This window comes from Arthroderma uncinatum, assembly GCF_011692745.1.
Source record: "Arthroderma uncinatum strain CBS 119779 chromosome Unknown scaffold2, whole genome shotgun sequence".
NCBI lineage: Eukaryota > Fungi > Ascomycota > Eurotiomycetes > Onygenales > Arthrodermataceae > Arthroderma > Arthroderma uncinatum.
Window position 1 is genome coordinate 653,497 of NW_022983864.1, and position 15,501 is coordinate 668,997.

At 47.5% G+C, this 15,501-nt stretch overlaps 5 protein-coding genes across 5 annotated transcripts; 3 read left to right on the forward strand and 2 right to left on the reverse strand.

Annotated features, from left to right (window-relative positions):
- Nucleotides 1–134: 134 nt before the first annotated feature.
- Nucleotides 135–1,767, reverse strand: GIQ15_02139 (uncharacterized protein; the record flags this gene model as incomplete). The annotated part of the gene is made up of 4 exons (XM_033549556.1): nt 135–857; nt 916–1,504; nt 1,574–1,653; nt 1,717–1,767. The coding sequence occupies 4 exons, from the start codon at nt 1,765–1,767 to the stop codon at nt 135–137; spliced, it is 1,443 nt and encodes a 480-aa protein (XP_033406717.1).
- Nucleotides 1,768–2,478: 711 nt separating this feature from the next.
- Nucleotides 2,479–4,546, forward strand: GIQ15_02140 (uncharacterized protein; the record flags this gene model as incomplete). Its single annotated transcript, XM_033549557.1, has 7 exons — nt 2,479–2,559; nt 2,648–2,719; nt 2,787–2,919; nt 2,979–3,083; nt 3,142–3,736; nt 3,793–3,808; nt 3,869–4,546. 7 exons carry the CDS (start codon nt 2,479–2,481, stop codon nt 4,544–4,546), a joined length of 1,680 nt encoding a protein of 559 aa, XP_033406718.1.
- A 1,082-nt stretch (nt 4,547–5,628) lies between these two features.
- Nucleotides 5,629–7,742, reverse strand: GIQ15_02141 (GATA transcription factor; the record flags this gene model as incomplete). Its single annotated transcript, XM_033549558.1, has 5 exons — nt 5,629–6,222; nt 6,280–6,531; nt 6,834–6,942; nt 7,072–7,351; nt 7,673–7,742. The coding sequence occupies 5 exons, from the start codon at nt 7,740–7,742 to the stop codon at nt 5,629–5,631; spliced, it is 1,305 nt and encodes a 434-aa protein (XP_033406719.1).
- Nucleotides 7,743–7,924: 182 nt separating this feature from the next.
- GIQ15_02142 (phosphatidylinositol 4-kinase LSB6) lies at nt 7,925–10,332 on the forward strand (the record flags this gene model as incomplete). The annotated part of the gene is made up of 2 exons (XM_033549559.1): nt 7,925–9,400; nt 9,457–10,332. The coding sequence occupies 2 exons, from the start codon at nt 7,925–7,927 to the stop codon at nt 10,330–10,332; spliced, it is 2,352 nt and encodes a 783-aa protein (XP_033406720.1).
- A 966-nt stretch (nt 10,333–11,298) lies between these two features.
- GIQ15_02143 (transcription termination factor 2) lies at nt 11,299–14,871 on the forward strand (the record flags this gene model as incomplete). The annotated part of the gene is made up of 4 exons (XM_033549560.1): nt 11,299–12,061; nt 12,119–12,186; nt 12,233–12,248; nt 12,365–14,871. The coding sequence occupies 4 exons, from the start codon at nt 11,299–11,301 to the stop codon at nt 14,869–14,871; spliced, it is 3,354 nt and encodes a 1,117-aa protein (XP_033406721.1).
- Nucleotides 14,872–15,501: the final 630 nt, after the last annotated feature.

A 15,501-nucleotide genomic window follows, 5' to 3' on the forward strand; every position in this document is an offset into this window, starting at 1 on the left:
TTACAAAATACAATAGACGGTTGTAAAAGGAAAACATGCTCTGAGTGAATGACATGACAGCTGACAGGGTATGTAAACAGTTGAATTCAAAATGAACGCCGGGAGAAAGGATGAAATTATCGAATGCTGGGGGATTATGCGCCAAATCGATCTGGTAGGACAATAGGAGCCACCAGTGTCCATAGATATATAGCGTAGCACACCCAAGCACTGATAATCTTCACCCAACTCGCCCAGTATGTCCTGCCAACGGGCGCGAGGTCGTCTTCGGCATCCATTTCGAGGGGCTGTGTTAATAGCGTGGCTACCCACATTGTTGCTAACAAGAAGATGAAGTGGAATAGAGAGTAGGTGTACTGTGTAGAGTTCCGCTCGTCGTCTTTCGAATCATTGCCATCATCCGACTCGTCATCGCTATCGTCTAGCGCACTAGCAGGCAAACTGCCACTGTTGACAGCAGCACGGAGCGCTTCGGCCCGCATTTCACGCCGACTGAGTCCTGGCTGCTGGGTCACGAGATCATGTTCCATATCATTTTGGTTGATGCTAGCATAGTTATTTTGGGCAGCGCTGGATCCCATTGCGAACCCTTGTGTTGCGGCACGGGTTGTGGTATAGGCAATTGTCAACATTGTAACGATGGCGCCAATGACGACCGATGCGGTCCTTGTACCGTTGGCTCGAAGGAGAGGGTTGCAATTATTGTCATCTGGCTCCATGGACACGGCGGACATTGTTAGATACGTGCAGTAGACGGTGACCATGGCCGCTTGGGCCAATCCGGCGCGGGGATTGGATTCTTGAACCGCTGGTTGTACGGATATGAAGGAGATAATGAGAAAGACGATCAAGTTAACCTACGCAGCGTTAGTAAGTGTGTCCTCAAATAGGGCGCTGTATTGTTTAAAAACTTACGGTGATTGCTACCTTGTTCATAGCACAGTTATGGCCGACGAAAAAGATGTACATGAGGACAGTCATGGCAATGGATGCAATATACATCCCGAGTGTCGAGCCAATCAACAGGCCCTTCCACATTCGTGACCCATTGTCTTCAATCTTTTGCAGGCATAACTCTGCCCAGTTATGCGCCAGGTCGACCAGGAGAACGAGGCCGAGTAATAGGAAGAGCATAGCTCCCGTAAAGGCAATGTAGCTCCCCCACACGATGAAGAAGCTTTCCGGGATGAAGAACGACAAGACAATAAATGCCAGCCAGACGATAACCTTGGGACCCCAGAATCCATTCTGTAACTTGGCTCGTTCATCTTTTGTGGATCGGACACCGAGAAGGAGAATAGCAAGTATTATATGGAAAAGACTGAGGGCGAAGTTGATTCGATGAACGGCAACCCAGCCATGACACTTTTGGCCGTCGCATGTTATCGGTAAGAAATCGAATGTGAGGTGTTCCAGCTTGTTAAGCGCCCACCGTGTGAGCATGACCCAGGATAGGATCGAGTTAATTAGAAGTATGAAGGCGTATGCGATTCGGGTGGCCATGCTAAATCGGCAGTCAGTATTCTGGTAGCCTTGAGGGCAGGGTAATAGAAGGTATGGACATCTTGCGTACCTGCTCTGGAACTTCCCACATACGCTGCATATAGCAGAGCACGTCGCAGCACCGCAACATGATGCGCCGAACGTCAATAACTGCGTCTAGTTAGTTACCTACTCGAAGTCTGTTAGGAAGATGGCGGGTAGTGACAAACATACCGTTCCGACGCTTGGGATCGCCATCAAAGGCAGAGATAGAAGCGCGCCCATCTTGAGGGACTCGTCAGGATGCGCTCTATGAACGACAGGCAGACGGAAAAGAGTGAAAGGTGAACTGGATGTAGCTGTAGGAGTGTGAACCGCGAAGAAACCATAGTCGACGCTGAGAGTTGCCTCTTTGGGGGTGCCATCTACACGTGACCTTAAAATACTTGGCATTCTTACGTCATACTTACCTAAGTGAATATTATGTCATCATTTTGCATATCAGTGCTAAATTTAGATCTCGCTTATATAATCCTATTCTGCTTAGCTCATCTTGCCGCCGATGTTGGCTCGGTAAAAAGGGAAAAAAGGGCTGAGGCGAGCGAACTTCGGCATTTTCATAACTAGACGCCGGCGCCCTCTTTTCTCTTTTTCATATTAAGGAGTTGAAGACCTTGCCGTGTCCTTTTACGCGCCGTATGGCTGCTTCATGTCACTGAGTAGGACTTCCACCGTTTCATACCATCGTACGTACGCAAACGCCATCAAAACCTGGTGCTATCTTTAGCCCATCACAAGAGGGTCCCTGATGATGCGTCGCGGGTTGGGATATAAATCCAAGCGGATATATCCTCCACACCACCTCCTTTTTCTTCAGATTCTACTCCTTCGGTCTTTACTCCGTACTGATTTTTCTTTCAGTAGCTCACCCTATGACCCGGTAGCACGTCGATATCAGGTTCTGACGGTGCTCTTGCGCCTACCGTGGCGGCTCCAATGCCGTACATATCTCTCGCCACGTACCGGTTTATAACCGTGGTCGCTGCAACCCTTGTCGCGCTGGCAAGCGGAACTAATGTAGGTTGATCGAATTGGCGCAGAAACAGTTACAGATAGAGAGAGCTTGTTACTTCTTGGATTCTTGGCGGCTAACCCTCTGTTCAAGTATGTATATTCAGCATGGGCACCACAGTTCGCCGACCGCCTGAAGCTCACCTCGACAGAAGGGAATCTAATTGTAAGTGTGGAGCTGTCGTCCTCGTATATATACACCGCAATGATCGTGGTTCACTGATTGTTCATAGGGCGCTGCTGGAAATGTGGGTTTATATGCAGTTGGAATCCCCATTGGATATATGGTGGACACCAGAGGAACTAGACCTGGTACCCTCATTGGAGCTATTGCTTTATTCTGCGGTTATTTTCCAATTCATAGAGGTGAGTCTCATATGCATTTCATTTATTCCTACGGAGATTATGTTCTAACATTTGTTTAGCCTACGCTGCTGGCGCCGGGTCCATGAACGTTGCGCTATTATGCTTCTTCTCCTTCCTTTCGGGCATGGGAAGTTGTGCAGCGTTCTCAGCAGCAATAAAAACAGGTACGATATCATTAACCGTGGTAAATGTGTCGACGATTCTCACCAACGATTCCAACAGCTGCAAGCAACTTCCCCGACCATCGAGGCTCGGCAACTGCTTTCCCACTCGCAGCGTTTGGTCTTAGTGCATTTGGCTTCTCAGCAGTGTCAGCCATGGCGTTCAAAGACGATACCTCTCAGTTTCTTTTATTACTTGCCGTCGGCCCTTCGTCATTGATACTGGCCTGCGCGTATTTCCTACAAATACTTCCCCCACCGCCATCATACTCTGCAGTTGCGAATGGTGAATATCCCGAGTCAAATGTATTGCAAAGTATCCAACCTGCTGAAAATATACAAGTGGCTTCTGAAACCGATTCGAACCGTGCGATTGCCTCCTCCTCCTCTGCGCAGGTTACCGCACCGCTACCTGCAGAATGTCCGGCTGTTCCAAATGCTTCTGACGCAGAAGCCGACGAGACCTCATCCCTGATGAGCAGGGCTAGGTCGCTGAGTGATAGTGGCAGCTACCTTCAACCTCAATCTTCTAAGCCTAGCGGCACCGACCATGCTAGCACCGATATACGGGGAATGCGCCTTCTCCCTACGCCACAGTTTTGGCAATTATTTTTACTGCTCGGTATTTCTACAGGAGTTGGATTGATGACTATTAAGTTAGTACTCACCGCATGGTCCATTACCTACGAGTAATAGCTAACATTCTTCTTAGTAATATTGGTAACGACGTGAGATACCCCTTTACATTAGGCGAGGTTTATGGTCTCTTTATTAACATTATTTTCTAGGTCATGGCCTTATGGAGGTACCGCAAACCCAATGTCAGCCCCCATTTTCTTCGGGAAAGACAAGCCGTACATGTTTCGATCTTCTCTGTGATCAGCTTTGTAGGACGTCTTTTAAGTGGTATATCTCTCTCAATATCCTACACTTTAATCAACAAAGACACTCTAACATTTCCCTTGTCAGGTATTGGATCGGACTTCGTCGTTAAACGCCTCCACATGTCACGATTCTGGTGTCTTTTCGCCGCCAGCATCCTATTCTGCATCTCCCAATTTGGGGGTAGCACGATTTCCAACCCACGCCACCTCCTATTCGTTTCGTCTCTGACCGGCCTAGCATACGGTATGCTCTTCGGTGTTTACCCGGCCATCGTCTCCCATACATTCGGTATATCCGGTTTCTCCCAAAATTGGGGCGTCATGACCCTTGCAGCCGCTATTTTTGGTCACATTTTCAATTACATTTATGGTGCTATATATGATAGCCACTCGAAGCTATCACCGGATGGCAAACGTCAATGTAATATGGGCTTAGAGTGCTATGCAACGGCGTATTTGGTGGCCTTTTACGCTTCCATATTCTGCGCTGTATTGACATTATTGGGGATGTTCCTCGAGAGGCGAGGAGTTCCCCGCGGTATGGATGCTGACGAAGACGAGGTTGATGAACGAATTGCATGATTTCTCTTATATCCCTTGCATTGATTTGGTTATAATTTCGAATTTAGCGATACCATTTATGCGCAAGTCGAATTATCTAGCCCACTTACTTCCTAGATGTAAGGAGGCTATACACTGCCCATGTTTCTCTTTACTTTCATTCTAATATATACTTTTGGGCACTTTTGTTTCAACTTCTCTCTTTCTCCTCGAATTTATGCGAACTAGTCCATTGGGCCATACTCATCAGGCTTGGGTATCGATATCTCAGCTCGTTTAGACAAAAATAGATTTGTTTTGCAACTCTTGAATTTTGGATACTCCAATTAAAAACGAACCAAGATATTAAAATTTGCTAAAGAATCTATTCCCTATTCTCACGTGTTGAATCGCCTCCTTTTTGCGCTTTTTGGTTCGGTTTCTGTCTATATTACAACAACTAAAAGTAAAAGCAACCATCGCCTCCCATTCCACGAAATAAATTATAAGAAACCTCACCACTAAACCAAAAAGAAGTAGAGGAATGAAAAAAAAGAAAAAAAAAAGATTATACCTCTCTAGAAAAGTAGAGAGGCTAGAAGATTCGAGACACATAACTCCGACTATAGGGGCGCGCAAAGAGAGATGAAGTGATTTTATAGTAAAGACAGGTGAGAAGTGAAAAGGGTAATAAAACATGCAATCACAAGAAAAGAGTGTAATGAAACGGAAAGCAGTTAGGATGTCCGAGGATATGCTGCATGGGTAGGGAAGAGTGGCAGTAAAAAGTACCGAGCACAAAGATTCTATCCACAGCTTGTGTGGAAAGGCGATTAACTAATGATATGATATGAAAAGAAGGATAAACGCCACAGCGTTGGAACGCTGGTGACAAATATGGATAAAGGCATATAGAGTACAGAGTTCCGGGATTTTATAGAACGAAAAATAGGCTTGAGAGGTAAGAAACGAGCAAGGCATTGACGCCAAGAGGACATCAACTTCCGGAGGCAGAAAATGGGGAGGCTTAGTGAGAGTATAGACGAAACGAAGGATAAGAACTAGCAGATAAGGTTGCCGCATTGTGTGCCAACTGAAGGTCAATACAAGAAAGAACCGACGTCCTAGACGTCTGCAGAAGGTTTGCTGTCAAGGTCAACCTTCTCTGAAGAATCAGAAAGTCGACATCTCTTAGCATGAGGTTCTGCGGGCTCATCCTTCGACTGGCCCTGTTCTTGCTCAGATAAGCGACCCTGAAGTTCGCTTATCCTACGTTTTAGATCCTCTTCTCGCTTCTGTGCTTCTTTGAGGGACTGTCGTAGACGCGATTCAGAGTCCTGAAAGAGGTCGTTTATCAGTTCCAGCTCATTGACTCTAGTTTTTAGAGATGTGTTTGCAGCAGCCAAGCTTTCGTAAGTCGGGGGAGCGTCCAGATGGCGTTCGTTAGAAGACGTTGACCCCGGGGATGGATGTTGGAGCTGTAATGAGGCAAAGTTTGCAGATGGGTTGAAGTTGGGATCGGATAGGCCAACGTTGTCAAACATATTGTGAGGAGGGATACTGGATGAGCTATGATAGTTGGGCGTATCCGTCCGTGAGACGGGAGAGTTTGAGCCATCTGAACGACCAGGTGACAGCTTCCTTGAAGCACGAGCATACCCGTATGGCGTAGTGCCATCCGATCTTGGGGCAGAATGGTTGTTCGCATCGGTATTGGCCTACACCAGGAGGTAATTAGACTCTTAGTCCATTAACGTGACTAAACATTCAAGTACCTTTCTCTTTGGGCCCTGGCCTGAAGTTTTGACCCGATTACGGCTTTTTATCACGTCCGTCTTCAGGTTCATGGGTCGGGGCCGTCCGTGAAGCTTGAGGAAGAGACCGCAGGCGTTACAGAGCACCGAGCCCATCTCATCACGGCGCCATAGTGGAGTCTTGGAAGTTCCGCAATTCTGGCAAACGGACTGCAATTGAATATGACTTTGGTCAGCTAACGCAGTCGCCATAATAAATTGGATGTAGGGTCTCTGTGACGCGTTGTGTATATCATATAGCTTCCAGGGTGAAGATAGAAAAGGGTTATATCGCTATCTGGAAGCTATCCTGATGACGGTGCTAGATAAGGAGAAGGTTGACGGATTTGGCGATAAGAAAGAAAAAACAGTTTAAATGGATGCCAAGCCTTCTGCTTAGCTATGCCTAAATAGGAGAGCATTTCATTGCAAACGGCAGGGAAATCCAGCAGGATAGCGCGTGCGCGATCAAGGGCAGAAGACTGGGATATAAACGGAGGTGGATATTGCGTGACTGAGTTTCACTATATGCTTACCGTAGTGCTACCTTGTCCTCCGTTAGTCGCGGTTGCAGCAGAGGTCGCATAGTTCACGCTCTGGCTAGCATTATGGTTATTGCTCGAGTTATCCGCGTTATCGTAGGCCCTATAACGGATTAGAGGTTAGCATGTTTGCATTATATCGATCTGGTCCAGGCATTGATCATGATGTATTCCTAGGACCAATCCACGGCCGAATGGCCGCTCCTTATCGGGGCTTTCTCATCAAACGTACCGTAGATATGAAGTCTGATCAGAGGCGGCAGATGCCAAAGCAGAGAGACCTGTAGCCGAAGGGGCGTATTCAGCCGTTGAGGTCTCTGGATATTCGGTATTTGGAGGAAAGGAGTTGGAAGGCGAAGCTGTTGTGTTGGTAGTATGGTAGGCCTGGGAGGGCTCTGCAGGCTCAAATTTCATCGAAGAAGACCCGTCGCCTTCCTGAGGCGACGTGAAGTCGGGAATGTCTCGAACTTGCGAGGATGAAGAGCGTAATGCCGGGTCAATGGCGGATGTCCCTAGGGACAGGGAAGCTACTGCGGAAGCCGTGGTGAAGGATGGATTGAGGCACCGGAGGCCTCAATTATCTATAAAGGGGTAGGAAGAAGGGAGAAGGAGGATGTTTCGGAGCGGAATAGAGTACGGGAACAGAGGATATCGATGGCTGAATGGTGATGCTGGAGACGGCGAGAGTCGAGAAAATAAGCTGGAGAAACGAGATAAAGGAACTCGCGATAAAAGTGTTATCAGGGCGATAAGTTGCTTATGTCATCTATCAATTTAATATAGTCACATGATAATATATTACTAAGCTGACGTAACCCAATTGTTTAATTTACTGTTGTCCAGATCACCCGAAAGGGGCTTTGCAAGGCAAACGGATTTTTCCTTTTTATCACCCAGAGCCATATCACTCGCACCGTGTAGGTTGCAAATGTTGCCTTGCGTCCCTGCTCTACAGAAAAGAAACGATGCTCTAGACCCTGTGTTTGTTGCATCGGCGTCTTGAGTTTCAAATATCCTTGGGCAAATGCTTGTCAAACGCGCCTATTCTCCTTTTGCCTACTGCTAGCCATCCGATCATCACGGCCATGGCGCCAAAACACCGTCCAGCAACTTCGGGTTACGCCCGTCTTTCCCAGGCAGATGCCCATGACTATCTCGACGAATCTGATGATGAGAACCGGCGCCCTTTTCCTCCGATAGCCTCGAATTCAGCTCCTCGATTCGCCCCGATTCAATCCAATAGCCAGAGACACGATACCTCAGACGTATACTATCGCCGTCAGCATGGAGGCCGGAACCGAGCTCGAAGTAACTCCTCCGGGGTCGATATTAAGGCCATTAACATGCGATTGGAGAAATGGGCGGAAGAAATCGCTTCCAAATTTAAGATTAATCGGGTTCGCGGGAAGACCTCCGAGGAAGAGGAGCTTGAAATCCACCACTCTGTCTTTCAGGCCTTGGATGGCGTCCGACCAGTCACGGCAGCCTCTCTAGAGTCTGAGAATAGCGGGGACCGAATGACAAAGGCCGAATTTGAGCATGTTGTGGATAGTGTCAGGACGGCTATTGAACTCGGTGTCCACCCGAAAATGATCTCGCAGGGAAGCTCTGGTAGTTACTTTGCGAGAAATGCCCAAGGAAAAGTCGTTGGAGTATTCAAGCCCAAGGATGAGGAACCGTATGCTTCGCGAAACCCGAAATGGACCAAATGGATACATCGAAATCTGTTCCCATGCTGTTTTGGCCGCGCCTGTCTTATTCCCAACCTTTCATATGTCTCCGAAGCTGCTGCATACGTCCTTGATAGCCAGTTACGAACAAACCTCGTTCCTTATACCGATATCGTCTACCTCTCATCAAAATCCTTCCATTACGATTTCTGGGACCGACGGAAAGCATGGTATGGTAGGAGGCCCTTGCCTCCGAAGGTAGGCAGCTTCCAGGTCTTCCTCAAAGGCTTTAAAGATGCGAACATATTCCTTCGAGAGCATCCTTGGCCTGATCAACCAAGCACCGGGTTCCGCGCCGAGGACGCTCCTCGCAGGAAAAAGAGGGCATGGAATGAAACTTGCGCGCCCTCTGGTGCTCAATCGGACGACGAAGACGGGGATGAAAACCAACGGATGCTCGGAGCAAACACTCCTCAAGAAGCCTCCGGTCATCATAAGTTCCACTGGACGGAAAATTTGAAGCAGGGTTTCCGGGAAGAGCTTGAAAAGCTCGTTATTCTAGACTACATTATGCGAAATACGGATCGTGGTCTTGATAATTGGATGATTAAGATCAACTGGCATACTGAGGAGGTTGCAATTGTGTCAGAACCCGTCAGAATGAATGGAACAGACCATTTGGGCGACGATGACCAAATGCCCCCGGCTCGTCCAGTTTCTGTAAATTCCCAAGGGAAGAATTCCCGTACCGCTCCATATAGACGCCAGGATGCTATGACAGCGACTAGCCGTGCCGGAACGCCATCAAACGCAGCCGAGCTAGCTCAAGCAACCCTTTCAATTGGAGCTATCGATAACAGTTTATCCTGGCCCTGGAAACATCCTGATGCTGTAAGTGAACCTCGTTCAACTTCTTCAGTTTTGAGTATACTAATAATATCTTATAGTGGCGTAGTTTTCCATTCGGCTGGCTGTTCCTACCCGTTTCTCTTATCGGCCAACCCTTCTCGCAAAAAACTCGCGACCATTTCTTACCACTTCTCACATCTACCGCATGGTGGACTGAAACACAGACCGCGCTTAGAGCGATATTCAGCCAAGACTCGGATTTTAAAGAAAGCATGTTTGCCAGACAAATCGCCGTGATGAAAGGGCAAGCGTGGAATGTTGTTGAGACATTGAAGCAACGTGACCATGGACCACTTGAGCTTACGCGGAGAACCCGAGTATGTGTCTGGGACGACCTAGTAAACGTACCCGTGGCGATTCCACTCCGGGCTCCTTCGACCGATGCACATATGTACCGAGCCAACGGCAGAGATCAACTCCACGAGGAAATGGATATTGGAGCTGCTATTACCCCAGAGCCCCGTGGCCACCGAGATCTCTTGAGCTTTGGCTCACCTACAAGTGAACTACCCAATCCTAATCGTTTCGAGCTCTCTCGCGACCGGCCTTCCCTAGATTCTAGTGCAGCGGATGGGCTAATGAGTCCGATGTCGCTTGATTCTTCCCGCCTCCGCAACGTTGAAAATTTTGAGGAAGGCGGCCGAAAACTTGCCGGGAGCTGGGCGTCCACGGCCCCTCGGCAAACTGATCACCATTCCAGACGCAGATCGCATCTCAATGGAAAATTACCATCACACAAGAAACGTAACTCGATATCACAACGACGAGACAGTGCGTTTGACTTCGGTGGCGACGACCTTGAAGGTGACCTGGGTTATGCTGCAGCAGAGGAAATGGACGGACACGAACGCAAGGTGATTGTGGAGAGACTTGAAACCGTCAAAAGCAAAAATCCAGTGTTCACCTGGTGGTGACCCCCTCTTCCTTCTAACATACCTTTTTCCTTGTTCTACAAAGTTCAGTTTTTTTAATGCCAATTCCAGGAACGTATACAACTCTCGATCTATTATTCCCCCCTTCTATATTTCATATTCATGCTTTCTTATCACAGCCCGTTCTATGCTACGTTTTCCTCATTTTTTTTCTCCACCATTTATACCTCTTATAAAAAGATCGAAATTGCTCTTTAATGATATGTGCATGCGGAGTTTAGCGCTGTTGGCCGTTGATTGACACTCTGATGGCATATATATTCGCCTCTAATATGGGACCCATAATGTTTCCTCGTTGTATCATTTCATTTTCGTGGTGTTGACCATAGAAGCGATTCTTTTGGTTTCGTGGGGCGGGCCATTTACTCTTTTGAATGCTTTCAGCAACTTGTACATTAATCATGACCTCTAGATATACCTCCATATATCTATCTCTCCGTTTTCCTCACTTCCTTGTCTCTTGCCTTCTGATAGCCCCTTTACTGATTAAGTAAGCCCTATCATCACATGACATTTTTTGCCGCTTGGTTTTATCCGCCGTAGCCGCCAAGCCCGCCTTTTATCTTATCTCACTTCGAGCCTCGATCTCGCATGCGTCACTCTTCACTCGTCACTCGCCAGCATCAATCGAGCCCACCACGTCCATCACTGAGTGAGCCCACCGTGAAGGCAGGACGGGCGCTTGTAGCGGGTGCTTCTGACCTTTTTCACTTACCTTTCATCCCTCGCGCTCGCTGTCATCTACCGCCTTCTACATCACCCTGCAGCACAGCTCTCTCGACTGCGCTCTGTGCCTCGCCCGATGGAACAACCCAAGATATAACCAAGATCGGCTCGTCGATATTTCGGCCATTAGATCCTTCAATAAATTTCTACCTTGTAATAACCACACTCCCTCTCTCGGACCTTTTCGCTTCGTGAGTTCATCAAGGACCGCGATACGCGACGATGAGCTACCCTTCCGCGGCTCTCCTGTTGGACCCCAAGGCATATAAGAGACAGAATACGACTGGTAATACCTCACCTTTCACCCCTATTTTTGAGCACAGATGCGCAACAGGCGGTGATCAAAGAATGAAACCTCGATACTTGAGTGAACCGCCAGATTACATGCCTGTTGCATCCCCTTCCTCCCTTCCTCAGAAGCGCCAATGCATAGACGACTTTGACCCCTTCAAAAAAACAGAAACTCACTCTCATTTCAAAGGTCGATCAACCACCGGCAATAACAATAGACCCCCTGATACCCAGAGACCCAGTGCAACTGGAGCTCCCCCAGGAACCTCGTTTGATCCCAGACAGCTACTCAATCCTCGACAGTACAAGGTTCCGGCCAGGCCTTCCCCGAACGCCCCGAACGCGAATAACCCACAAGACTCGAATAGCCCCAACTATAACCATAATGGAGCCAAGTCCACTACAGATACCCTTTCGGGTGGAGCAGGAAGTGAAAATATACAGCCAGGGGCTGACGGGTCGTCCACAGCCACGCATCGAAATATGATTGAGGACATGTACGGAGTTGAGAGGAGGGAGAACCAGCCACAGAAACGAGTCAAGATTGACAACGGACCGCCTGCAAATAGTGGTAGAAAGAGTCAAGGAAAATTTTCGAGCGCTGGTGCCTCAGTCCTGGGAGGGTTTATGAAAGAAAAGGCGGATAATATGAAACAGCCAGCTATAGCTGCCAATACTATCGATCTTACGGCAGGTGAGTATAAATCGGTCTCAATCGATAATTATGGTGACTAAGCGGACGGCATTATAGACAAAGACGACGACAAAAATGATGACGATGTGATATTCGTTGCTAATAAGGATAAGGGTGCGGAAGAAGTATGCTATGGTAAAATAGAAGGGGCGACAGTACATGCGCATATAGTTCCAGCGCCTCCTAGGTCAGTATTTGGTGGAACTGCACCAGACTGGCCTTCTATTAGGTGTCAACTATTACGACAACGGAGCCAAAACATAACAATTGAGGTCCGGGATGTGTCTGGCCGATCATTTGGAGTTCTTGACTCTCACGTCTCCGCTGCCCTGGCGCCCCTTCTTGATATGACCTTCGACCTGCGAACGCAAGCCCGCCTCGACGTCCGCAGAAAGAAGCCGAACGAATGGCCTGGCCAGGCATGTTCCGAGTTATTCCGAATCTCTATAAACCTCTACGGTCCTAGACGCATTGCCGATAATATTGGTCGCGTTTTAAGCCAAAAGAACATTTGGCTAGGCATTCCGAATGCAGTTGAAGCTGGTATCTCGACCTACAATCCTCATGCCGAGAGGCGCCGTCTACTGATAGCTGCCGCGCAGCAGCAGCAGCAACCACAGCAAAATCCTAGGTTTGCAGTTCAATCGGAAGTCCGTACTGCTGAGGAGGTTAGCAGTGCTGTTACGAAGATGTTCGATCAGCTTCAAGGCGCTCAAAACCTTCCGGAGATAGAAACACCAGAATTGCTAAAGACCCAACTCCTACCCCATCAAAAGCAGGCTCTTGGATTTATGTTAGAGAAGGAGAAACCACGCAAACTCGGTCCCAATGAGGCAGACAACAACTCGTTATGGAGGGTTGAACAAAATGCCAACGGTCAGAGAGTCTATCGTGAAATTATCAGCGGTGTGACGATGGTCACAGAACCGCCTCAGATCCTAGGCGGATTATTGGCTGATATGATGGGACTGGGTAAAACCTTGAGCATTTTATCACTTGTATGCTCAACTTTTCCCGAGGCAGCAGCTTGGGCAAACGAGAAACCGGTGAACCCGTCCACAATCAATGCAAAAACAACTCTGCTTGTATCCCCTCTTAGTGCCGTCGGTAACTGGGTGAGCCAAATCAAGGAACACGTTAAGACGGATGCCCTCTCTTATTACGTTTTCCATGGACCAAATCGAACTGAGGACCCTAAGGAATTGGCGAAATACGATATCGTTATTACCACCTACACAACCATTTTGAGCGACATTTCAGGGAAAAGCTCTAAGAGAGGCACAAGCCCGCTTGTGCGTATTAACATGTTCCGCATCGTTCTAGATGAAGCGCATATAATCCGAGAGCAAAATGCCGCCCAGAGTCAAGCTATATTCCAACTAAACGCACGAAGACGATGGTCCGTCACCGGGACTCCTATCCAGAACAGACTTGAGGACCTTGGAGCGGTACTGAAGTTTCTGAGGCTTTCCCCATATGACGAACGAGGTCGATTTTCTGCGCACATAGTTTCACCTTTCAAGTGTGAAAGTCCTACTGCCATTACAAACTTGCGTGTGCTGGTAGACTCATTTACCCTTCGCCGTGTTAAGGATCGCATCAACCTACCGCCACGGCATGACAAGACCGTTATGCTTACCTTTTCTGAACAAGAGAAGAAACTTCATGATTTCTTCAAGAAAGAATCTAACTTTATGATGAATGTCGTCGCTTCAGAAACTCGCGAAAAAGTCAGCGGCAAAATGTATCATATAGTCTTGAAGGCTATGATGGTTTTAAGGCAAATCTGCGCACATGGCAAGGAGCTGTTGGATAAGGAAGATCGTGAACGGTTCCGAGGACTTACTGCAAACGATGCTATTGACGTGGAAGAACTTGATGACGATCACTCTACAAATGCTGCCAGCCGAAAAGCGTATGAAATGCTAGCATTGATGAAAGAATCATCCGCTGATGCTTGTGTCCGATGCGGAAACTACATAACCCTCCAATCCGACGATAGCCCGGGAGATAAAAATGCAATGGTAGCCGCCATTCTCCCCTGCTATGACATTTTGTGTGTCGACTGCTTTACGCCCATTGGGCCTAAATTGGACGAAATTGCTGGCACACCCGTGCAAGTCTCTTGTGCATTTTGCAAGAGTGTGATCACCCCGACATACTCCGTCATAACAACCACCGGCTTCGAAGGTTATCTAGCCTCACTTCTTGAAAATAAAAAGAACCGCAAACAAGCCAAAGCATTTGGGCTTTACGAAGGTCCTCATACAAAAACAAAAGCTCTGGTTTCAAATCTTCTAGATACAGCTGAGGAAAATAAAAAATCTTCACATCAACCTCCAATCAAGAGTGTTGTTTTCTCAGCTTGGACATCGCATCTCGATCTAATCGAAATAGCCCTGGAAGACAATGGCCTAACCGGCTACACTCGCCTTGACGGCACCATGTCACTAAAGCAACGGAATACAGCGATTGAAACCTTCTCCACAGATGACAGCATTACAATTCTTCTCGTGACAATAGGAGCCGGCGGAGTTGGCCTCAACCTCACAGCTGGGTCGAAGGTTTATATCATGGAACCGCAATATAACCCTGCAGCTGTTGCTCAAGCTGTGGATCGTGTTCATCGTATCGGCCAAACGAGAGAAGTCACCACAATTCAGTTTATTATGAACGATAGCATTGAAGAAAAGATCACCGAACTGGCGAAGCGGAAGCAGAGACTAGCTGATATGAGCTTGAATCGAAAGATGGATAGACGGGAGATGCAGCAGGAGAGACTTCAGGAATATAGAAGCTTATTCAAGTGAAAGCTTTTCCCCTATCTTGGTCATTGGCATTTTCTTCACTCATGCCACAATCAATGGCCGCTCTTTTTATTTTCTTTTGTTTATTCTTCTGCTACACTTTGACGACCGGCACTGATGTCAACTTCGGCATTTCCGGAATTTACGACTCCAATTTACGACTGGGAAAAAAATGGTATTAGGGACTGGAGTTAAGACGGGTAGAATGACCATGTTTTAAAATCTGGGTGTGTTTTCCCCAGTGTTTTTCCTTAAAGACAGTGATGAAACCTGCTCTAATATTCCCTTCATTTCCCCCTTTTTATTTTCACTCGTGCCTTTCTTGATACCCTTCGTCTTAAATACGATCCCATTCTATATCTTATGTCAATACTTCTACTTCCCACACCCCCTGCTTTATATTAAATTCTGCTCTTCACATGAACCCCAGCCCCTTTTCACTCGTTTATTGTCTACTCGAGGCCGCACCAATAAGCTGCTGCAGGAAACCGATTTCTAGAATATAGATTACTTCATAGAGCCCAAAATGCCACGTTGGATCTGCTCTCCATTTAGCTTTAGTCGTACGCCGATAAGTAATTGTGCATGTAGATATGTTATGTATTGCCACTAGGTCGCTCTTCATAGCCCATC